The sequence below is a fragment of the Scomber scombrus genome, chromosome 4 (genome assembly GCF_963691925.1).
Source record: "Scomber scombrus chromosome 4, fScoSco1.1, whole genome shotgun sequence".
NCBI classification, from domain to species: Eukaryota; Metazoa; Chordata; class Actinopteri; order Scombriformes; family Scombridae; genus Scomber; species Scomber scombrus.
This window is the reverse complement of record NC_084973.1, coordinates 27,104,505-27,130,527: the sequence shown is the minus strand read 5'-3', so window position 1 is coordinate 27,130,527 and position 26,023 is coordinate 27,104,505. Positions and strand designations below refer to the sequence as shown.

At 38.5% G+C, this 26,023-nt stretch overlaps 1 protein-coding gene across 1 annotated transcript; it reads right to left on the bottom strand.

Annotated features, from left to right (window-relative positions):
- Positions 1-362: 362 nt before the first annotated feature.
- On the bottom strand, positions 363-9,387 carry lhx6b (LIM homeobox 6b). Its single transcript, XM_062417783.1, has 8 exons — positions 9,298-9,387; positions 8,580-8,711; positions 8,008-8,129; positions 5,684-5,904; positions 3,998-4,098; positions 3,753-3,848; positions 2,586-2,757; positions 363-526 (listed from the first exon to the last, which is right to left on the bottom strand). Exons 1-8 carry the CDS (start codon positions 9,298-9,300, stop codon positions 444-446), a joined length of 930 nt encoding a protein of 309 aa, XP_062273767.1. The 5' UTR covers positions 9,301-9,387; the 3' UTR covers positions 363-443.
- Between the last annotated feature and the right edge of the window lie 16,636 nt (positions 9,388-26,023).

Here is a 26,023-nt window from a genome sequence, read left to right as displayed (position 1 = left end):
ATACTGCTAAAACATTCCTTGTTTTCTTTTTTTTTTTCTGGAAAGCTCATATTGCAGCAATTAAAATACCTTGTATGAGTGGGTAAACAAAAGGAAAAAATCCTGACCTGATGCAATGTTTTGTGTCCCATCAAAAAAAGGAAAATGAAACAAAAGTGGTCTTCTTCTCTGCATCAAAAAAAAAGAAAAAAAAAAGTCTCCCATTTTGGCATGGAGGCGGGACATTTCTCCACAGTCTGCCGTCTTTAAAAGACAAGTTTAGCTCAGCAGTTTCACAACGAAGAATCCGGCAGATTGAAAACAGATCGTCGGATTGTAGCTCCAGCCGCCCGAGGATTAGACTCCAAAGCAGAGCAGATTACTGACAGTGTGTCCCAAAGTTTTTTTCGGTTTTCACAATATCAGAGTGGTGACCGTGGAGATTTTGACGCCAGGGGGGTCGGTCAGCGGCTGATGGGAAGCTGTGGTAGAGAGATGGACGGATGGGTCAAATGGCCCGGGGGTGCAAGAACTGAGAAGGGATGACCTGCAGGAAGACGACAAGACAGACAACATGAGTTAGAGGAACCACAGGAGGGTTAAGAGAAGGGGTGGAGACTCCCAAAGTGTATAATTCAAATTCAAAACAACTTTTATTTATCCATTAAGAACTTAATTTGTGTAAAAGCGTCAGTGCATACATGACACACAACCAGACAAATGACAAACACAAAGTAGACAACATAAAGTGCAGATTAAAACAGTTTAAGGTGTCTGTAGGGTTAATAAAGAGTGCTTAAAAATATCCAAGCAAACAATGAATTAAGCCACTAAAAACTGATTTATTGTGTACAAATGTGTGTATTTTTGCTCTGTGAACTCAATAAAATCCCCAAGAATATCGTCTATATGAGATTCTGCTATATCTCATCGTCACACTGCATTTTGGGCAGTCAGCTTTTTCGACTCAGTGGACTTCTCTGCCTGATGACATGAAGAGCTGCAGCTCCTTATACATTCAAATCTGCTCAGCTCTGTAACCACTGATTTTACGTTTTCATCTTATGAACACAAATATTCTTGATTTTAATTGGACAAATATTTATTAGTCACTCTAGTTGACACTGTGGCAGTGTTATGTGCTGTTGTAGTATTTATTATCATTTGTACTATGTTTTTTCTGTTTTATTCTTTATGTTCTGTATCATGCTTTTTATTGACTGTGCTGTAATATGTTTTAATTGTGACTGCAGATGAAAACTAGCTTTAAGTTAACTCTCATACAGTGCATCAAATGGTTACATGTATGTTTAAAACTGTACATGGTCCCTTTTAAATAAAATAAATAAAATAAAAAACATCGTCTGATGTATGGAAAAAGATCCTCAACATATTCAGATAATATTTGTTCATCCTGTATTTTCATGTTATATTTATATCATTTTGCCCTTTTAGTCTATTCTGTACACATCTATTGCACATCTGTCAGATCCCTCCTCTGAGGTTTCTTACATTTTTTTTCCCATTAAAGGGTTTTTTAGGGAGTTTTTCCTTATTTGAATCGACGGTCTCAGGACAGAGGATGTTGTATTGCTACACAGACTGTAAAATCCCCTGAGGCAAATCGTTGATTTGTGATATTGAGCTATACAAATAAAATTGACTCCAAATACTTGAGCTGCAACGATTAGTCAATTAATCGAGTAGTTGCAATCTATTAACTTAATCCCCAACTATTTAGATAATCTATTCATTGTTTTGAGTCATATTTTAAGAAGAAAAATGTCCAAATTCTGCCTCCAGCTTCTTGTTTGATAGATGAGCTGAATATTTTTGGTTGTAGACAAAACACAACATTTGAAGACGTCGCCTGGGGCTGTGAGAAACAGTGATTCATCATTTTCTGACATTTTGTGGACCAAACAAGAAAGAAATAATTGACAGATTAATCAATGATTAAAATAATCTATAGTTGCAGTCCAACTTTACACATTTACACTTGAGCATGAACAGTCATTTTTTGCATTGTTTTTTTTTTTTTTAGATTTATTTTTGGGCAATGTGCCTTTATTTGAAAGCAGCTGGCATAGAGGCCCACAGGAAACAGGGAGAGAGAGAGAGAGGGGGGAATGACTTGCAGCAAAGGTCCCTTGCCAGAATCGAACCAGGGACGCTGCCATTATGTGGCATGCGTGGTAACCACTCGAATACCAAGGCGCTCCATTTTTTGCATAGAGTGCCTTAAAAAAAACTGCACAACCCACCTACACAGCAGGCCAATATACATGTCATTTAAATAGTACTATTACACATATTTATTATGTTTTACTTTGGATTTAGATTTTTTAAATATTACTTCATGTATGCCACCTGCCTATTACTGCATATATTGTATAATGTGACAAATAAAACCTTTTGAATCTCGAATCACTGACACTCAGCTGATTATGAAAACACTGTTAAAATGGTGGAAAATAGACTAAAAACACTGTAAGGAAGCTTTTTTAAACAGAGTGTGTCATTCTGCTTTTTACAAAATATAATTTAAATGTGTGACGTTTGTCTTTGTTCAGGAAGCACAAAGTGGCATCAACAGAAAGACTCACTCTCCAGGTATCCGTGCAGGGCCAGTAGATGTGGCCGGTCCGGGCTGCTGAACGGTGAATAGTGGATATCATCTGGCAGCGACGGGGGCATCCTGGACAGCGGGGCGCTCTGAGAGAAGCTGTTCAGGGGCGGCTGCTTTTTGTGCCTCGCACGGCAGTTCTGAAACCACACCTAGGAAATGTGGCAGATGTTGAGAAACACGCAGCAAAGAAGTGCAGAATGTATTCAACAATATTGTGAAAATCAGGGTCCTGGTTGGATTGATGTTCCTCTCACCAGACCTAAATTAATTGTTTGTTTGTTCACATAGGGGAGATCATTTCCGTGTGGTGTGGGAGGATTTTACTCGTCAGATCAATGGGTCAAAGTGTAAAATCTGCAGTGTGCCTTACTATGAAGCACACTTTGTTTCAGAGTCTTTAAAATGGTCTAAAAAAGCACCACTCCCTGAATCTGAGGGGTCAAAGATGATTAAAAGCATTTTTCACATTTTACTTTCTTCTTTCGAAATACTGGATACTGTTCCAGTCTCTAAATATTTTACAATCCGAACAATCTCACAGGTTAAAAACAGCTTTTGGTCCAACATGTGATGCAGAGTCACAAGGGGAAATATTTTAAGGGAAATAAAAACTTTGATAATTATTAGTCTAAATAAGATTTCCCCTATGAATACAATTGGAGGAGATTATCTGGATTCAGTTAATTATTTGTCTAAAAAATGTCAGATCCAAAGAATATGATTGTCAACAAAATCAGTATCATCAGTATCAGTATCAGCCTTCAATTATGCATCAGCAACCAGATAAAACCTTTATAGGAAGCATTATTTATGTGAATGGCTCTCTAATTCTTTTGGCTTGTGACCCCTTAAAACAAAACAAAACGTTTATCCACAACACCTCATCCCATGTGAGCTGTGATCGTTTCCATCATCGCCATTTGTGTTTTAATGTGAACCAAATGTTTAATTCCACTAATTTTAAAGCCCTGAAGAGGCTCCTTTCATAAGAAAGAGAGCAAATATTCAACAGGCTTCTTTTCCCGTTTATCGTCTCACATCCTTTTCCCATGTTGTGTTATATTATGTTATGTTATGTTATGTTATGTTATGTTATGTTATGTTATGTTATGTTATGATGTTTTATGTTTAATTTTTGTCATACCTGTATGACTCGCCTGCTCAGTCCCGTCATTTCTGCTAGTTTCTGCAGAGTCTGGGCGTCAGGGTTGTTGTCCTGAGAGAACTGCGTCTGCATCACCTGCAAAGAAAGACTGCCTTCAGTCATGAATGTGACACACAGAGACCTTAGAGTGTAACTAAACACACACACACACACACACACACACACACACACACACACACACACACACACACACACACACACACACACGTCAGAGCAGAGTCTACCTGCAGTTGCTCTGCGGTGAACGATGTCCGCGCCCTCTTGGCTGGTTTGGGTTGGCAGTCCTGATCTGAGGGCAGCGCTCCTTCCAGAGTCAGTCCTGTGCCTGATGAAAGATCAGAGCTGGTTTCCTTCTTGTCATCATATTATGAAGTTACACACAACAATTTAATCTTGCTACAGCTCCACAAAGTCTGTGTTATAAAACTGAAGATTTGTCCAAACAACACATGTAACATGATTTAAATGTTTTCTATCCAATAACCGCACAGTCCAAAGTATTTAAACCATCACGACCGTCAAGCCTAACTGAAGGAAGTCATGCACCACAGCAGTTTACATCCAGAGTTGTCAGAGAGAAACGTGTGGGGACATAACCTTTTTAATATGGATTATTCTATCTATTGTACATGATGAACAGTAAAGAAACACTGGGTTAAACTTTTACCCAGTTTGGGTGGATATAGTACCAATCAAGCTCAAAGTTGGGTACACACATGGCCGGATCTACCATGCAGGCAATCTGGGCCCTTGGGCAGAAAGGGGCCCTCAAGAATGGGAGAAAAAAAATGTGTGCGCTTTTTTTTTTTTTTGGTCTTTTTGTTGGGCTCTACAGGAATACCACACAAAGCTTGAGTCATTCTTTTGATTTTGGTTATTACGGTCACTGTAAGAAACCTAGCATGTCCAAAACAAAATATGGAGTTACAAGGGTTCCACCCAACAGCTGTGTTATCAAATCAGAATAAAATAAAAGCTGTTTGTGGGATATGAGCTTCAGTGCCCAGGGGCCCCTGCATGTACTAATGCAGCCTTGGGAACACACAACAAGTTTTAGCTAAAAACAGTCACAAATGTATTGTTTCTTGTACGAAACAATTAGCATGTGACATTCAAAAGATACACAAGCAATGAATAATCATTAACAATCTGTAACATGTAAGTTTAAAAAGTGTTGAGTAGATTTTAAGCTTTAGTTTGGGTAAATAAAAGTAAAAAATAATAACACTATAATTGGGTGAAAACAAACAGATGGCAGTCCTGTAACTGCTTGAGTTGCTTTTTAAACCAGTACTGTCTCTTTGATATATTGATCCAAACTGGGTAAAACCCATATTTTAAATATGTGTGTCATGATTTTTGAGCCGTGACGTGATAAACTGGACGTTTCTCTAAAGAGTCGGTGATATTAGTAGATGAATGATCTTTGTCACCTCCCTACTTCCAAGTTTTAGTCTTCTAAGTGATTATTTCATTAGATTTCTCTTCTTTTGAAAGTCAATCAACCTACTAAACCTCTCACATGTTGCGACCACCTGTTTCCATCATTAAAAACTCATGTTGTTTGGACAACGGCTGCTCAAATTTTTTTAGATCAAAGATTTGGATTTCATGTTGAAAATGAGGAAGACGTTATCTAGAATTGCCCAGTAATGATGCAGCAGTAAAAGCGAGGCTTTAGATTTTAATATTTGAATCAATAGGAGTGTATCAAACGAACACGCTCAGAAAAGGCCTTTTTACATGTGTGAAGTTGTCAACCAGCGTGGAAAAATATCCTAAGGGAAGACTGGAAACATTTGAGCTCAAGTGATCAAGAGTTTCCAGAATATTTTCGCTTCATCTGTTTCTGAGACTTTCACTCCTGCAGACTTTTTGTTGTTGGATCAATTTCTGAAGGCAAGCGTTACCGTTTTCAGCGGCCCTGCGGAGGTTGTCCAGCATGATGTCGTAGTGGCTGCGGCAGAGCACCCTGCCTTCCACCAGGCCGAACTCCTCCCCAGTGGACAGCTGCCTCTTACAGGAGAAACAGGCGAAACAGGCCAGGTGATACACACTGCCCCGGGCCCGCCTCACCCAGTCGCTGGCGTACACCTGACGGCCACACTGGGCACACTTGGTGCCGAACCTACTGTGAGGGAGAAGGAAACAGGAAGGTGAAGATTTAGATTGGAGGCATCAGAGTCTATTGCTCTTTTATTTGAGGCCCCAAGGCAAAAACTTGCTGTGGGACCGACTGTGGCCCACTAATCGGAAGATTGGCGGTTTGACTTCTGGCTCTTCCAGTCCACATGTCAAAATGTCCTTGGGCAAGAAGATACTGAACCCCAAATTATTCCAGATGGTTGCGCCAGCACCCTGAGTGGTAGCTCGCCACCGCGGGTGTGTGATTGTGGCTTGTAGTGTGAAGGAGCTGTAAGTGGTCAGAAGTCTAGAAAAGACCTATATAAGTGCAGTCCATTCACTATTGATGGCCCTCCCCTTCTGTGCAACTTCATACAGTTCATACACAAAACCACACACTGCAGCTTCATGACATGAACAGAAGATATACAGAGATATACCAGTACTGGACTGATCAGTTGGTTTGTGGTTATTTATTTAATTATTTTAGGAATATGCACCATGTGAGCAGAAAATACAAGGTATAAAAGGCTTGAGTGATGAGATTTTTGTTTGTCAACCACTGTTTCTAAGCTCAAGAGTGAACTCTGAAACTTTCTGCATCTACATTTGCAACTGGACAAACTCTAATGAGGAGGATTTTATGATATGATACAGAGCTAAAGAACTACTAAATGGACCTCGATGTGAGATTGTTTTGTCAATTTCTGTTTCCAAGACATGGCCGCAAAACTAGCTATATGTTATAGTGATGGACAATAAGAAATAATGAATTTGGAATTAATCAAACTATCAAAACCCACAAACATGCATAAAACCAGGGACCTTTGTGGCCTCTGATGGTCTGGGGCCCCAGCTTCATTCACTGGAGGTTCGTGTTCATAGATCTGATGCTGCTACAAAAATATTGTCTTGCTGCTGGTTTGGTGCTGAGAAGCTCAGTATTGCTCAGTGTAGAGAGCAGATTTCTTACTAAATAATGATTCCCTAAATTGGGGAGCCAAATCATGTTGTACTTGAGTCCAAATCGACCTCAGAGAGCAATGATCAATTAGCTGTAAAAACACCCATAAAAATAAACCACATTATGTCCCATAATTTATCACCAGAACAGAAAAATATTTCAGTAATCATTTTTTTCCACTTTCAGTTTAGGCCAGTGAAGATCTTTGAGCCTCATTTTAAGATAAAGTCTAAAATATTAAGTGATAAAATGTTCTTCTTCATTGAGATTTTCTCTGTTTTTTCAGAAAAAAGATTTTAAAAAGCATCAGAAATATCACCCTGCATGTCTACAGACAATTTTGCTTCCGGCCTATAAAAACATTGAATATTATTTGATTTGACTGTTTTTTTATTAAACGTTTTTAAAAGACTAAAGCCGATTTAAGAAGGACAGTTTCCTCTTTAAATATTGCAGCACAAGCATCAGTTCATGTGAGGAATTTTAAGGTAATCTGAAATAAATAAATAAATAAATAAATAAATAAATATATATATATATATATATGGTATTTTGTGCTGCGCAGACGCCTACTTCAGAGAGAAATAAATATCCTACTGCATAAAGTCGGTGTTTTTTCACCATTTATTCACCGTTTATTTCTTTGTCTTTTAAACACTTCTCAAGTGCAGCTAAACACATCTGCAGCTAAATTAAACTATCACCATTAATCACATGTTTTGCGTGAGCAGGCTGTTTGTCAATTTTTCAGAATCGACATGTTGAGACGAAACGACCACAAAACTAAAATAAAATAATAGAATAGAAAGAATAGAAATCCACAATTAAAAAACTACACATTTTAATTAAATTTAATGGTTAATTATTTTAATCTAATTTCAGCAATTGACGAAATTAAATTGAACGTGAATCAAAATATATTAATATTAGTCTATTGGATATTAAAGACGTACTACAAAAACTAACACCTTTATTGTAAAATGATTTTATCTGTACTGTATTTAATCAACGCAGAAACTGAGTTGTTGATTTAATTGTTGCAGCCTATTTATTAAAACAGATACTTCAGTTTGACCATGCAAAACTAAATCAAGCTTTTAACGATCAGAAATGCTCATTTTATAAAATAATCAAACACAATCCTACCTGAAATAATCCAGTTTGCAGTAGATTTCTTTGTTTTTCACGTAGCAGCTGCTGTGTTGGTGCAGACTCGCTCTGCACACTGAGCACTCCAAACAGCCCAGGTGCCAGTTCAGGTTGTTGACCTGAGTGGAGACACAATCACACTTATTACAAGATAATGCATGTCATCAATGCATTGATACAAAACTGAGAAGAAAAAGTCTCCGTCACCTAATTTAGATGTTTAACAACGAGGTTTAAATCGTATTTTCCTACATGCAAAGCAGGAAATCCCCACAAAAAGAGAAGATGAATAGGCCTAAAAAATAATTTGTTGAGGGGGAAAAAAAGAGAATAAACAAAGCAGAATAATGAAGCCTGAAGATCAGATGAAATGTCAAACAAAATGTCACTCCATTGCAAAAAGAAATAAAACATATTGGAGCTTAAAAACAAAGATAAACACAAAGCTTCAGATGTGATTAATTGACGCAGCTGAAGGATGTTAAATCTCTGTGACCCTTCTTGTTGAATTTCTCCCTCTGTTTCTCTTCTCTGAGTTAAAATGTTCATTTTTTCAGGCTGTTTCTCACCTTCAGCAGGTACCGGTCATGGATCTCCATGCCGCAGCTCGCGCACTGGTTCTTGGCCGCCGGAGGAGAGCAGAGACAGGCGGCCTCCGACGGGCTGGACTCCCCGGACTCCTTCTTCACCTCCGACTTAGACTGTTTCATAAAAGTCGGTTTAATATCGAGAAGAACATCGGAGCAGTGTCATCATTTTATAGTATTTTATAAAGGAAAGCATAACTGAAAATAGCAGGTCTAGTCGGTGCGATATTATAACTAAAAAACAAAACACTAAAGTCTCACTAAAATGACGTGATGCCATTTTTTTAGAGATTTATTTTCTCCATGACACTATAATCTTTACATTTACTACAATTTAAATGCGCAGACCTCCACGTACGTGCCACTAAAATCCATAATTTAAAACCTCATTTGAAAATATTATAAAGATTTATTACAGCTTGAAATACAGCATCATGTGAAGTCTATTCAGCAATTTAGAAGTGGATAAACTAGTGGCTTTATTCTCCATCTCATCCCAGATCATTAACGCACACAGCCTGTAGACAGTCATGATTAAACCTCTATCTGCCAAATCATCAGAGCCCCGCGGAGGTTTTCCCCGCAAGCGAAAAGTTTAAGAAGAGAGCGAAGAAGAGGAATCAAGGAAACCTAACACAGATAGAAACACAAAGAAATCAAAAGGCTGCACACCAAACTCGTCCAGATGTTTGTGACTCACCATTTTCGGGTCTTGAACGCTGCCTATTTGGAGAGAAGATGGAGCTTGCTCTGCGCATTACGCATCTCTGCCCCAACCCACACTATATCCGGTCCAAAACAACGAATAACAGTTTCTCCTGCATTTAAACCCTGGCAACAAAAGACATTTTGATGCAATTAGAAGAAAAAAAACTATATATGATCGATCATTCCTCTTGTGCGCAATAGGAGGCTATATTCCCATGCAATCAAACGCAGTGAAAAGAAAGGATGGCACTATATCTGCAATTAGCGGTGGATTGAAACGCTTCGCTTCATAAGAGGCAACCCGAGTGTCAATTTCATCTGTCAATCAAGAAAAGGCAACCGAGCCACCAAGCTAAAGAGAGACAAAAAAACAGCGTCGCATCCTAATTTCAATAGCTGTATAATCGAAAATCGAAAAATCTCCAAAGTGAAGAGGCTCAATTGGAGATCGGTCTATTCATAACAGACAATGTGCAGAAACTGCAGCTGATCTTGAAGCATAAAGGAGCTTGATTGTCTCTTTCTCGTGATGGACCCATTTAAGTACTTGAGGCTCCCCTGGGTGATTACAGCTGCATTCATAAACTGCCAAAAAATCTGCGTTTGGGTGGCAATCCGAAGTCCGTGTTGTCCTTCATCTCGACGAAATTAACAGCAATGCAAGATTATGTTAATGACCAGCTTCGATATAAATATTGGAGGCAATATAGTAAGAAGAGCTGGCAATTCAAAAAACATATACTTCATACTTGGAAAACCTCCCAAAAGCGCCGAAAACATCGTCCAATAAAAGTTTCTCCCTCGAGTGAATTTTCATTTTTCCAGAAAATCACAGGCAAAATATCCAAATATTTCCGTGTACCATGGCTCTTTGTAGGCTTTCTCCTCGAAAACAGACAGATGCTTTCCCCTCTTCCACGCAAATAATAATCCAACTTCATTAACTTGACTGGGACTCAAACCAGTGGCACCAGTGTCCCTCCCAGTACTGAAGGTCCGCTGTGGTTTCTCTCCGCCTCGATTGAAAGTTTACACCCAGTTCAGTCAGACAGGATGTGATGCTGCCCGCTGGACCAGCAGACCCGGGCTTAACCTCCTTTCTGTAGGCTAGTAGGAATATGTAGGGCATATGTTTACAGAAGAAAGGATCTAACAACTCTGGAAACACCCACAAATTAATCTTTTTTCTGAAAACAGTGGCTGTAGATTGGAGGCCAGAGTTGTTTTTTTTTGGACCAGTTTATGGAAATCTCTTCACCACTGCAGCACTTGTGATTGCAGAGTGAGAGGATGATGATGATGATGCTATAAAATGATAATTATCCATTATATACAAATTCCTTTATAGGGATTCCCTTCATTTTACCTATACTGTTCATCATGCTCCCTTCAGCTTAGCTGCAGTAATTCGGAATTCAAAGGCTCAAGAAGGGAGTCTTCAATATTTTTACACTGAAAATAGAGACAGGATTGACATGAAGAGGAGTAATTTAGACTCATATGAGAAAAACTTCATTGCTAAAATTTGAAAGGTTCACATTCAAAATATAATTACAAAAAGGACTGATGCATTTCTGATGAAAACCTTTTATGTATTTTTAACAGCTCCTCAAAACATGTTTAATACATACACTATACTCGAATACTCAAAAATGAATGCTGGACATTTATCTGGTTTAACAACAAAATATTTGCTGGACCAACTTAAATAAATTACTTCAACTGCTAATAACAGACAAATCAATTCACAGTTTTGGTCAACTCAACATTTTCCATTACTGCAACTTCATTTTATGAGTCAACTTTCCCCAACTGAATTTTTTTTTTGTTTTACCAAGAAGTAAAATGCTTCTTATTCAGTACCTGTTATTTTAGTTTACATTTAAGATTTGGTTTATAACTTTCCTTTTCGATAAAGCTTATAGTTAGGCCCGGCTCAGGCTTGCCTTGGATCAGTCCCAAGTTATGCTGCGAGGCCTAGACTGCGGGGGGGACTTTCCATGATGCACTGAGCTCCTCTCTTCTCCCTCTCCCTCTGTACACATTCAGCATCTTCCCTCTGCTACAGTTTTGTGCTTTCTTGTCTCTTTTCTCTCTCCTCTTTCTGCAGGTTTTTCTGCTGCCCGAAGCTGCAGAATCTGAATCTGTGATTGTGAGCCACCCACTGTCCCCTTGATGCTGCTCAACACCCACTGCTAGTATTATTAATATTATAAGTCTTAGTATTATTATTATTATTGTTTATCTCTATGTAGATCTTGCATCGTGTTATGCACTCTCTGTCTCTTCTTTTTCTCTCAACACAACCAGTTGAGGCAAATGGCCACCCACCCAGAGCCCGGTTCTGCTCAAGGTTTCTTTCCATTTTTCTGCTGTTGTGCTGGGGGATGTTGGGTCTCTGTAAATTAAAGAATACTGTCTAGACGTGCCCTGAGATTACCTCTGTTATGACTTTGGGCTATATAAATAAAACTGACTTAAGTTAGTTTGGAAAATATAATTAAATTACTTGATAATTAAAGACTGTAAACTATAATGTCACCTTTTCCCTAATAATGCCACTAACAAAGTGCGTATGGACCAACAAAATGAAAGTCCCTCATGAAGATACTTAAGAAACAAATATACCAAAAATGCAGCGTCAAAGTGTTTAATAATAAACTAGAAAAAAACAACCAAAAACTGTTTTATGGTTGAAGAGCTTCCTAATCTTAAGTTTAAAGTTCTCCAAGACTTTTAATCTATGTGTTTAATAAAATTAATAAACACATAGTAACACATAGTTGTAATATAGTTGCAATATTATAATTGCACATTACATAGTTGTAATATTACTAAATATGTCTCCACCAGAAAAGTTATGTACAGTAAGTCTAAAATATCTTTACATCTGAGTTTAACTACATTATAGCGTGTTATAAGCCATTTATTAACTTCATATACTGGTTATAAATGCTGAATAGAGGGAATTAGCCAACCAAGCAACCAACCAACCAACCAACCAACCCATACACAACCATCTAACCAACCAACCAATGTATCACCCACCCACCCACCCAACCAACCAACCAACCATGTACAACCATCTAACCAACCAACCAATGGAGCACCCAACCAACCAACCAACCAACCATATAACTAACCAACCAACCAAACCAAATGCTGAATAGAGCGTATTAGCCAACCAACCAACCAACCAACCAACCAACCAACCAACCAACCAACCAACCAACCAACCAACCATATAACTAACCAACCAAACAACCAACCAACCAACCAAACCAAATGCTGAATAGAGGGAATTAGCCAACCAACCAACCATATAACTAACCAACCAAACAACCATTCAAACAACCATCCAACCAACCAACCAACCAACCAACCAACCAACCAACCAACCAACCAACCAACCAACCAACCAACCAAACAAACAAACAAACAAACAAACAAACAAACATACACAACCAACTAACCAACCAACAAAACAAACAAACCAAAAACAACCATAAACAACCAACCCCATCTAACTAACTGGCCAACTAATCAAACCAACCAACAATTTATTTATTCTTTTTTCCAATCCTTGTGTTTTTGGTGTTTTAAAGTAAACTGGAGAGCTTTAGTCCTTCCAATATGTTGATATTTTAGATATTTCACAGAACCAAAATCTTTTCCTTTGAGCTAGAGGTTGTTACACACCAAGGCCTCTTTTTAGATTTCTTTCTCTATAATCACTGAGCTTCCAGCACCTACAGAGACAATAAAACAACTCAAAGTAAAGGTTTCCATGAAATCAATGACACTTTAATTTTTATTGATCACTTTAAAAGGCATTTGGGCTCCTACCTGTAACAGCAGAATTACATTGTCTCAGCCTCTGGTATTGTCAGTGTGACGCACTTCAGCCGCTCTGTGCATTAACTGTAATTGCCAGATGGAGCAGGGTCAAACTGGAAGTGGGCTGGTCAAGATGAAGGAGGGTTTAAAGGAGGAAAGAGTGTTATTTCACCTCCATTATTATCACTCGTTTTTGATGGTATGCAATAGTGAAGGTTTTTGGCCAGTCTCGACCAGTTTGACGGGGTTGTGACCAGCGTAGATGCAGATTGGATCAGACACAAGGGCTCTTCAGAGGGATTTGATTGAAACCGATGCTCTTCAGACCATTTTCCAGCATTTACCCATCATTTTATGGTGTCAAACCTACGTTTAAACCACTGTATGATACAAAAACACTGATCTGGAAATCTCACACTTAAAAACATTTACATTTTTAGGTAAACAGTTACTTTAGATGTAGACATGGCCCGATTTACCTGTTCAGGAGCCCTACAGCAAACATTTTGTATGTGGGCCATTCTGTCCAGTGTGTACAGTTTTGCAATGCTGGGCTACTAACTGGTTAGTATGATTAAACACATTTTAAACAATGTAGGACTATTATTAGTTGATATAAAGTCAATAAGGTAAGGTCTTAAAACTGGTTGTTACACAATGACTCAAGTTTATCTGTAAAGCATATTTCTTACACAAACAACAATTTAAAGTGATTTACATATTGGATATCAACATTAGAAGGGACACAAATACATAACAAAACATTTACCTAATTTTAAAGGGTTGTAAATTTATACCAGCTGCCAGGTGTAACTGTTGCGTTAGCTAGCTGAATGCCAACAACTCTAACATTAGCTTGCCAATATCTGACCCGTTGAATAGTCGAAGAGGTAATATGGAATATGGTAGACATGACCTCATATTATATTTTGCAGACTTTACATTGCAAAATATTTTGGCAATATCATCAAACCAAATGGCCATATAATGTTGGTTAGTTTAACATAATCAGATATTTTCCTCTTACTTTAAACTCGTGAACAGTACTAATTCTTTAGTTTCTCCAGGCAGATCGAGTATAAATAAAACAAAGTCATACATTCATAAAGGATTAACAGTTACAGTTCCTGCTTAATGGACGGCATACAGATATTTCCTTGCAACTGATTTACACATTACTTGAGTGTTTAGCTACTAGATAAGACATTTCCTATATTTTAATGGTGCAACCTGATTTAGTAAATTACTAATTTGAAACTAGTTAGTGTATCCTCACTATTAACTTTACACACAAACTTATAATGTATTGGATTTATGATTATTTACCCAGTCCATGTTTGCTAACCCAACAAAGCAGCACCCACCTTATCATGCCTGTTGATACTGGGCTTTAGTGGTGTAAATTCCTGAACAAACATGTAGCTAAATTGGCTCAAAACCAGTTGATAAATATGTTTTTGGGGCCCTTGAAGTTTTAGGGCAGGTGTCTGCTTTGCCCTGTTGGTAATCAAAAATGACATAGTGGAGAGAAAAGAGTGAAGCATGTTGTTAAATCAGACATATCTCTGAGCTTGAATCAGCTGTTTCATTCATGCATCACAATCATTGGCTCATTAACAACTATGTTGCAGCAATCACATTCATGCAGGTGTACAGTACGGACATTATGACCTGGGACCACCCTAATCGCCTCCTTATATTCTTGGTATTGTTTATTTCGCTAAGATTTAATATTCATGTATGTTTATTCTTGGGGAATTAGTTGTCTGAGCAGAATCCATTTTACTGCTGATTCTCTGAGAGCTTCCCCAAAGAGTAGAGTCAACCATTTCTATTAACGGTCGGCTCTTTCACATCTCTGACTGAATTTCCTGCTGTTTTTTAAAAACTGGCAGTGATGGAGGAAATACCATCCTTTGTGGTTATTAATAGAAATATAATGGTGTGATCTATGAGTCTAAGTTTAATTGAGACACCTGAATCCTTGATCTAAATTACTATATTGATTTATTTCATTTTTAGCATGAATATGTATTTTTTAATGATGCATGAAAAATTAACAGCACTTTTAATTTGTGAACAAAAAGTGCATAATGCAGCACACCTTTAACTGTGTGACTTCTCGCTTGTGTTTTCCTGTACCTACAGAATTTCCTCCTTTAATGGCGACATAAAATGTGCAGCAACATCCTGACAATGGTAATAGCTGAGGATGGGTCACCTGTTGCATCCTGTGCAGCAGGGTGGATGTGTGAAAGTCACAGCATTGCTACTGTAAATGTGTGTGTGTGTGTGTGTGTGTGTGTGTGTGTATGTGTGTGTGTGCGTGGCCACTCTGTCCTGCAGCCCTGCCCTTCCTTTACGCACAGCTGTCTGAGTTCCACACTAACAATAAGAAAACCAGCACATTGCCACAATAAAAACAAACTGTAGCACATGCTAAAGCTATTAGACTCATCCAATGGGCCCCAGTGGACAGTTTGATGACTGGTATGTCAACAATGTATGACGTGCGTCGTCCGCTGGCTTTGGAGGTGCAGGGGGGTTCAAATAAGGGCAAAATCTTATTTACGGTGTTGAATGTTAGGAAACAAGCAGGTTTAAGGTGGGGTCCTTTTGTTATAAGTGAATAACAACGCTTATGAAACACACAGGCCTTTACTCACCAAGTGAATTAAAGTCATGCCTAAAATGTACAGTATAATCTCACTATTAAAAGCTACTGCTGTTAATTTGAAGTGGATTGATGTGGGGAATCATGTGAAGCCGACCAGCAAAAAGTCACTTTTTTTTTATTTTTGCCAGAAGCAAACACTTTTTCTTGCTTTTTGGAAAGTCAAATCTTTGTAAGATTTACTTCTTTGTATCAATATAAAAATCAATCAATAAAAGACAGGCAATCATACTAAAAATGAGTCATGAAGCACATATTGTGGGTTTTTTAATGGTTCCAGCATTAGGTTGTGCAAACGGTCTTTGACACTTCTTGGCGTCTCTTAATCAAAATATGTTCTCAGCTGGTTTTGGCTGTCAATCATAACAACTGATGCTACATTACGGCAGCTTTTTCTATGCGCGTGACAGCAGCCAAGAGCCGCTGTGGTGGCAAATGTTAATTATACTCCTGTCTCGAAATGACACATGAATTATCCTGTTATCTTGAAATGTCAGACTCTGTTTTCCCATCATTAAAAAACCCTAAAACCTCATTCTAAATAATCTCTGACTTTGAGCAATGGGGTCCAACATCAACATATTTTTGTAAAGTTTAGACTTGGTTTGGTTATTTAATCTGAAGGAAGTTTGTGCTGTTTTGTATTTGTTTGTTCTTTCCACTGCTTTGACAACAATGATATACTTTGTTGCACCAATCGGTTTGTGGGATTGTTTACTGCCAGGTGACTGTCACCGAAGTCCTGATGATGCAGATTAGCTGAGTGTTAAACTTTTGATAAATGTTATATTTTTTTAAAACTTTAACTGTAAGATTTGAAACTTTCAGGAGCTTTAAAACTTAGTAACTTGTTATCACGATATAATTAATGATTTTTGTCAAGATTATAAATTAAACCAGTACATTAACTGATAACAAGACAATTTCATGCTTGAGCCGTACATTTATTGCTGTAAAACATGAAAGCATTACAATAAATGAAATATCATTTGTCTTTTCTGCAATTTCACTGTTGTGTATCCACAATCACAGCAACACAAACATCTGGAACAGCCACAAAGACTAACATTTGACTTCTGAAATCAAGTTAAATAGCCAAGATCTTCCATATGCAGAGTCCCTTAAAGTCCCACTCCAGTCAAAAATGTGTTTTGCTTCTTGCTCCTTCAGTTCGATTTCTGAGCTTCACTGTGCAGAGTGACATTATGCAGAGTTTGTTTTCCCATTAATCTGCTTAAAGTCAAAAGTTTCTCTGTGCTCTATGATTTTTAATGATGGAAAAGGGGTAGATGTCATTTTAAGATTGTTACATTGTCTACAATGTAAATGCTGTTTCTTTGTTTGAGTATTCTTATTTTTCGAAGGGGATCTTTAAAGTTTAGCCTCATCACAACAGCTGGTGACAACACTAAAATCAAATGAGCTTGGGTGAATTACACATGATAATGTGTGTTTTAATGTAAGTGTAATGAAAATGTAGAAAAATTAAATGAAAACAAGTCAAACAACAGCTGTAACAATTATAAAGATGTGAACTTGAATGGCTTTTGAAATGATCCATGACATTAAACACTTCTTGTTGCTACAGTACAATACATTCTCACACACACACACACACACACACACACACACACACACACACACACACACACACACACACACACACACACACACACACACACACACACACACACACACACACACACTCACACACACACACACACGTGTAGACTTATAGTTAATTTAACCTGAATTCAAAAGCCTAAAAAGTAACAAAGGCTTTCTTCTTGTTACTGTATGTAGACTAACAGTGTTTATCTCTCTTGTTCCTGTTAGATAAATGAATAAATAAACAAAAACATGATTGTGAGATAATGGAATTAAAAATTAACATCTTCTCTCAGCTTCTGTAGAGGTCGATTTCATGCTGTTCGTGATGTTATCCAACTGTTTTCTTTTGGGCGAGGTGCAGAAAAAAATGCAACAGGAATGATTCATAGCGCCTTCTTTCAATGGTTGCATGTTACAGAAAACCAGCACAAAGCCACGTAACAGGGATGATGGATGCTCTGCTTGGAATATCGGCTGAAGGAAATTGTTGAGAGGACTAATGAGAGATGCCTGAACGCAACACAGCAGTCTTAGCTTGTTTGTGTAGAGCCTCTGCCACCGTGGTTCATGTGAATATTGTTAGATGTTCGAGATAAGAGTTGGATATGAGTACAGTCTGTGTAAGAACAGGACTTTGGATGAAAGTGTCCCGCAAATGTCCGTTTAATGATGTCTGCATGAGAATGAGAGCTTTTTAAAAGGAGTGGCTGCCAAGGATGTAAGGAAGCATGAGAATAACACAAGAAAAACGGAGACAGTGAATGTTGGTGCAGAATCAGTTTGACATTTGAAGACTCACCATCCACCGCTGCATCCAGCGACATTCAACAGGCTGCATCCACTCTGAGATCAAACCCATCTAGATTACAGTCCTGCAGCCAAGCTTTCAACAAACAAAGGAAATGGCACATTACACCATCCCTCTCTCTGAAATGTTGCATAGGAGAGAAAAAAAACCCTCTCACCAGTTATTTCACAAATACAAGTTTATTTGAAGTACAGACAAGGAAAAATGAAGGGCTTTTTTTCAGGGCTTGCACTCCATATGACAGCAATTTGGGGGTATTGTGTATTTTGGCCCGAGCGTGTGGTCTATGATAGATGACAGGAGAGAAAATCACGAGCCGCTGGCTTGAGCACAGACATGCAAATTGCTTTCGGCTGATTGCTGTATTCTGCTTGATATTTATCAAGTGGATTACAGTATGCCTCTTTATTTACAGCCAGGAAGCAGCTGATCAATTCCACTAAAGGAGGGACAAAAGAGAGCTGATGTTTCTCCTCTGCTGGGTAAAAGCATAAACCTCTCGAGTAGCCAGTGAGCACAGCAAAATTAAGTGAATCCTCAAATGCATCTTGTCTTACCATCAGAAGAGACAACACGATGATCCCAGACCCTTACTGACACAGATTTGTGCTGAAAACCAATAAACAAAGAACACTTATTCCAGCACAAGCTTACAAGGGATCACTACACATTTGAAATCAAACATCAGCTCCAACAAATGCTGCTGCTGTTTTTTTACTGCGCACAGAAGGAGACGGATAACTTTCATAATGTGATTTTTTTGTAATTACTGAATCAATTGTCATTGTTAAAGATGACATATCATGCACATTTCCTGGGTACCTACTGGAATATTTTGCCCCTCAGTTCAGCCTCTGTGAGAAAGAGGCCATTTTAGCTCCCGTCTCCGTAAGGCCCCGTAACCGATGAGCCCACTCTGTTCTGATTGGTTAGCTTTTCCGTATCTGCATCTCGAAGACTAAGTGACCAAACAATAGTGGTTTGATTTCATTTGTCTTTTTCATTCTTTACTGGAAATAGAAACTTCTCAAATACCTGAATCTTATCAAAAATTGAAAAATGGCTGCAGAATGGGCTGTTTGCGGGCATGGGTGAACAATCTGATGTCATCAAAAGGAGGAAGTAGTGGTAACATTGCAAACAAAGCATTCAGAGCAGGCTGAACACTTTCAGGGAGTATTTTTTACACACGTTCACCTCAAATTTTGGAACTTTAACTATTTTTAACATAGATATCCAACATCATAACAGTATTAAAAAACAGGAAATGACAACAAACCAAAAAAAACACATGAAATGTCCCCCTTAAGGTTTTCAAGCAGAAAAGTTGGAGTATCCATCTGCAAGACGCTAAATCTTTACAGAGTCAGGATCTCTAATGTGTTGCTGAGTCTGACCTCTAATCTCCATTTATACCACTCTGATGAATTTAACCTCTCACCTCCTCTTTGAAGAGAGAAGAGAGATTTCCTTGAGCAGATTGATGAAGTTCCAATTTTATTTGTTGTCCTGTTAGAGTGGAGAGACATGTTAACCTGTGTGACAGATATCTAAAGATATCTATTTTTTATTTAGATTTAGCCATAAAACAATTAGCAAAGACAGAAAAAATAGAAAGAAGTAGAACATATGTATAACAACAGGTATGATAGTTCAAATATGTTCCTGTAAATTGCACTGCACACTGCGTAATAATGAAAATATGACAATAATTCATACAAGGTTAAATTTCAGGAGCAGAACACATTTGTTATTTTTCTGTGTGATTTAATCTCACCCCCGGTCTCGCCTCTGATCAGGATCCAGCGCTTTGCCTCAGCTTCAGATATATTTGAGGACTTGGGTCAGTGTCAGAGATCAGCTACTTACCCAATCAGGTAACCAGCTCCAGAAGGAAAATTACTTCCTTCCGACCACTTGTACTCACCTGCCGTGACCCGGAGCAATCAGAGGTGAATGGGGCTCCTAATCACAGAAAACCCTTTAGGTCAACGCACGTACACCCCTCCATCGCCCACCCAACCTCCTCATACACACAGGCCGTCTCCGAGTTCAAGTGTGTAAACTGTCACTTCATATAGGCTCAACCTGGAGATTACTTGTGCAGGACGCATTGCGTGTTTGGTTTGATGCCGACTGCAATATCCTGCCGCTCCGTTGATCCTAGCAACTCTGAATGAGGAGCAGACTCGAGCTGTGTCAAGGAGAGGTGGCTGGTGGTGGCACGCTTACACTCTGATCAACTGGGGTAAGAGAAGAAGGTGGGACAGGAAATGGAGGGGCGCTGGAAAGGATCTACAACCTGGAGCATAACCAGAACTCCGTCAGTGTTTGTTTTGACAAAATGGTCATTCACCATATTGTGATAAAGTAGAAAGTGCAAAGAGGTAATGTGCTTTGGACAAAAACACTTTACCCTGATGTGTTGTGGCACAGCATGTATTTACCACTTTCATGACTAATGCTAGCTTCTGGTCAAGTGACACAGTGATGAATAGTTAAGTGAAGTACCCGCTTGTGTTTGTGTTTCATGCACCCTTAACTTTTGAGGGCTGGAGCCAATGAGCTTGAAACTGTGAAAATGTGTGCAGAGTGACTACGCTACAGTGAGGGGAGTCCCTTGTTATTCTATGGTGAGCTGTGCCAGCTCTCTGACAGCTGATGAATGACTCCAAATCTTGCTCCACCTACAGCGCTCTGATCATTTGCAGCATGTAGTGTAAAGGCCAGAGGATTATGACCGCCAAGACCTAACCCACAATACAACGTGAGCTCCACTATTCTCAGTACACATCATGTGAGCACGCTAAGCTCAAGACGAGATCTAAACCAACTGATTAAAAATAAAGTTTCTTTCTTTCTCCAGGAATGTATGCACGGTACTGGGAGTATTCAGTTCATTTATTCAAGCTGGTCTAATCAATATATTTATATCAACAGTGGGTCAGATGACAATGTCTAATGCAAAAGTGCTGACAGAGAATTATAACCTGACTCTGCAGTCCCCCTCTGCTCTACTTGTAGCATCTTTCAGTTCATTTTTTGGGGTTTTCACTGGCAGCTTTAATTTTTTGGTTCAATTTTCATCAAACTCTTGAATTCTTTGCAGCTCGTTCAAACTCTTAATAAAATAAAAAAGGTCTCATAAACTGCCCTGTACACTACCTGTCCAAAACCAAATGGCAGACATACAAAGTTAGCCATCAGCTGGTGAAAACAGTGAAGCATTCAGCAGCTAAAGAGCCAGATATTTCCTTCAGGAGAAGGTGGAGACCAAATCAGAGCTAAAAAATTAAAATCAGATTTACATCTGTCAGGTTACCAGAAACATGACTCCAAGTGATTGCTAAAGTTGCTCTCTATACACTGGATGTGTTAATGGTCAACTGTTTGCTAATATTTTCACTGTAACAACTTTTTAAGGTGATAATATGTTAATATTGGGCTTATAGCTTATACTCTTCATTGATTATTTCGTCCACTTCGTCCCTTTTTCTCACTCCAACACACACAATACCAACCAGTATTCAATGTGGTTTAATATTCTGTTAACACAATTTATTCTCACAACATTTTTACAGTTGCAATCGACTAAAAAGAAATTCATGTTCCTGAGTCCTCTGGAGGAAACTTATTTAAACTTCGAGACTTCAAAAGATGCATTCATTGATTATTTTGGCCACTTGTGGGCAGCAGAAACAAGCAGAAAACACAGTTAACATATTATTACCTCATAAAGTTGTCAGTGAACAATTTACACATTAACAAGACAAAGGGGAAAGTTAGTATAGCTTAACTGGACCTGACAAATGCACGCCAAGAATTTGCTCTTCTGTTATCCACCAATTCTGGAGAAAAAATAGTCTTTAGCTGCTAAATGTTCCTCCATGTTCACCGGCTCATCGCTACCTTTGTCTGTCTGCAGTTTGGTGTTGGACAGGTGGTGTTCAGTAGGTGTTTGTTTCTGGGTAGAAAATCAAAACAATTATATAAACAGACTATTCATTCATTCATCCGTTCATTCATTTTACATACTGCTTATACTAGAGAAGGTTGTGGGGGGGGCTGGAGCCAATCCCAGTTGTCATTGGGCCAGTCCATCACAGGGCTAACATAGATTAGACAGACAACCCTTCACACTCACTTTTACACCTATATGGGCAATTTAAAGTGACCAATTAATCCAACCTGCATGCTTTTGGCCTGTGTGGAGGAGGCCGGAGAGAACCCATGCAGCCAAGAGGAGAACATGCAAACTCCACATAGAGGGGCCCCAGACTAAAAAGTTAAAAGAGCTGAGAGGTACTGCAGAGTTTGGTGATAATTCAATCTGCATTCATCATATGAAAAACCCCCTCACATTGTAAAAAGCCATTTGATCCATTGTTTATATAAAGTTATTGACCGTTGCAGCTTTAAGTAGAGTCTGCCTATCGTTGTCTATGTGGACCACCAGCTGACTCCAGATGAGGTCTGTCCTCCTCTACAATCAGCTGGTTTTACAAATGATACCTGAAGGGCCGTTTAAGGACCCACTGCTGTGGGGCTCTGTCAAAAACCCCATCTGAGATGACACACGATGCCCTCGCCTGTACCCCCATCGCCGCTCCGTCAATTGGATTGGCCCGTTCCACAACTGGACAGGAAGTCTGCTAATCTGTAACCTGATCCTGGGGAAGGAAGAAGTCAGGAACCAGCTTTCAGTGCTTTCACCAATCGTATTCATCACCAGAGCTGCACCGAGGCTCATTTAGAGCGGGAGCATGGCTTAACTAAACATCTTCTCCATAAAATAAATGCTTCCAGGTTACTCCCAGTCCAGGTTCCACTCAGAGGAGCATCTGATCTCAATTACCAGGAATGCTATAGGAAGCAACAAGGCTCGGTCTGCAGCCTGTGCCAGCAGCACCATGGCAACCAGCAGCACGTCTACGAGCCCGGCACAGATAGGAGTCCTTTACAGGCACTTGTAAGGCGGGAAATGATGATTTGATAATTAGTTCCTGATGCGTCTCATTCTTTTTCATATCAATCACGGCCAACATGTCTAGAAAACAGAGTAATTCAAATACAGGTTGCTGTTTGAAGTTGGTTGGTAAACTAAACATCCACTAAAGGTTGATGTACGGATACTCTAAGTTTTCAGTTATGAAACTTAAAGACTAAACACTCACAATGCAAAGCACTGAAAATCAAACAAAATCAACACAAGCCTGACAAATGCTCTGGTTTCTAAATGTATTCAAAGTGAAAATATGAGTTGATGCTGTTCGAAGACGGATCAGGGTTAGCTGTAAAAAGAATAGACCTATGCCTACAACAGAAAGCATCTAATTTAAGCACTGAGAGGGGTAAAAATAGTGTGCTGCATTCAAGTGCTCCTCATTATGTATTCCTCTCTCTAAAAGTTTTTCATATAGGCTCCAAACTGAATGCTGCTGTATTTCAGTGGCAAATGACATGGAAAAAATAACATGTATAGCAAGCACAAAACCTAATATTGGTTTCTGAAAAGCTAAATCTGATCACAACTTTGGACTGAACAAAGACATGAAAATTTAAAATTAAGGCATGCAGCCTTACTGATTTATGTCGGGTGGGATAACATGCCTTCATAACCTTTCAGTAACCTTTATCAGCAACATGGAGATTTTGCTTCATCCAGGTCATTGTGGATTTACTACAAGTGAAATCTGACAAATAAGATAAGATCAGGCTTTATTGATCCCAGAGGGGAAATTTACAAGTTATAGCAGTGCAGGAAACAGTCTAGTGAGGCAGGAAAGAGATAAGAACTATAGAAAAGAAAATGAAAAATGAATCACATGTATTTAAATTATTATATTTGATTGAGTATTTCAGGCATTAATCCAGGATTCAGAAAAAAATCCACCTTGCATGCAAGTAATATACTGATAATACCAGAGCATTTCAGTTTATTATTAACATGATATCCATGTCAGGTACCTCTGAGTATCATTGCCTAAACTAAAAAGAAAAAGTAATCCCAGTTTTCCAGGACTTTCCTGGAGAAAGATAGATTATTGGTCTTGGCTGGGTTAACATGCACTACAATTTCCCACTGCACTCAAAGGCATCTCCTCACATCTACACTCCCAAACAATGACATTTAATTCAATTAAACTGCATTTTCTGTCAAAGAAATAATAATTTCTCAAACCTGTTAAACACTTTCATACTCACAACTGATTGAAAAAATATTATTATAAGACGTACAGTATAGTTTTAAGAGCACACGGTAGGACCAGCTGGATCTTCTCTTTGTCTTAAAGCCTCAGGGCTGCACACACACCCTTTAACGCACACTGAACAAACTTGGCAGACGACACAATACGGTCTCTGAGAAGAAGAAGCTGAGCTCATTCAGTTTTGGGTCAAAATGTTACGTGAGGCACAACATTGTACTGAACTCTTCTTGAAAATGACAGGATGTGGAAAGCAAACCTTATCAGAACCACTTGCCGACATTTAATCAGGAAGACTTTTACTAGATAAATGTTAAGAATTCACAGAAAATATTTAAGATATGAGAATAGAGAAACGTGACACACAAACTAACTGTAATTACAGCGGTTATGGTACAAAATCAACAAAATCACATTGATAATGACTCTATTTGAATCCAAAAACATATTCAGTAACATACAAGCTTCAAGGAGAAGTTAAAGAAGGGCATTTTTTTGATCAAGATTGAACTTATCTGAAAAAAAAGACACAGCCGACAAGCTAAGACCTAAAATTGCTACAGTATGCGGGAAATTACACTGGAGAGTTACTTCAACAGGCAAAAATCTCACACAGGTTTGGCTCAGATAATGCCGCCATGGGAAAGAATCAAAGAGCAGCACCTGGCAGCTCGACTGTATTGTTTAGTTCATTTTCTTTTTTAAGAAGCCTCCGCAGCTGCACACAAGTTTTCATGTTTCTGTTTTTCCTCTTTAAAGACACAAATCAGATTCCTAATTAGTGTCAGTGTCTCTCTCTCTGTATGTGTGTGTTAGTTTTGTGATAGACTGCTGACCTCTGCAGGGTGTTTTTAGGCCTTCTGATCAGGGTATAAAGAGACAGGCATACATCAACAGAGCAAGCTTTTGGAAATAGGAACATTCCTAATAAACAACAAGAATTCAGACCAAATTAACACAATGAGCATAAATGAGGAACTGGAAAGGAGGTGAGAGTGTGGAGTGTAGAGTGTAGAGTATTAAACCTGCAATTGGAGAAGTGGGCATGCAAAAAGATGGTTTCCCTGACTGAACTTTTGCTAAGCTTCATGTATGAGTGTGCCAGTGGTGGAAGAAGCATTCAGATCCTTTACTTAAGTAAAAGTAAGAATACCACAATGTAAAATCATAATCATAATTTAAGATCCTGCTTAATTAAAATCACAGAAGTATTATCAGCTACATTTATAGCTAATATTGGGTGGGTGCAGAAAGAAGAAGGAAAAGTTATGAAACACACATTTGGATTCATCTTTGAGACTTTTCTCCAAACTTTGCTTTTATATTACCTGAACTTTACCTCATTAGGCCTAAAACAAATGTTTATGAGGTGGAACTGCTGACAACTCAAAAATCTGTAACCTGAAAAAGAGCCAAAACTGCACATAGGGGTTAGAAACCAAAACGTTTGGAAACTACTGGTTTAATCTTTAATATTTTTGTATTTTATAAGCTTAGTATATATTTTTTAATGTAAAATTTCAATCTAAAAATGTATTACATCTGTCAAATAAAAGTAGAGGAGTAAAAAGTAAAATATTTT

Coding starts and splice junctions, on each gene's coding strand:
- lhx6b (XM_062417783.1), bottom strand. Junction 5,905..8,007: donor TGCAAACTGGATTATTTCAG/GTAGGATTGTGT, acceptor TCTCCCTCACAG/TAGGTTCGGCACCAAGTGTG. Junction 2,758..3,752: donor TGAGCAGGCGAGTCATACAG/GTATGACAAAAA, acceptor CACATTTCCTAG/GTGTGGTTTCAGAACTGCCG.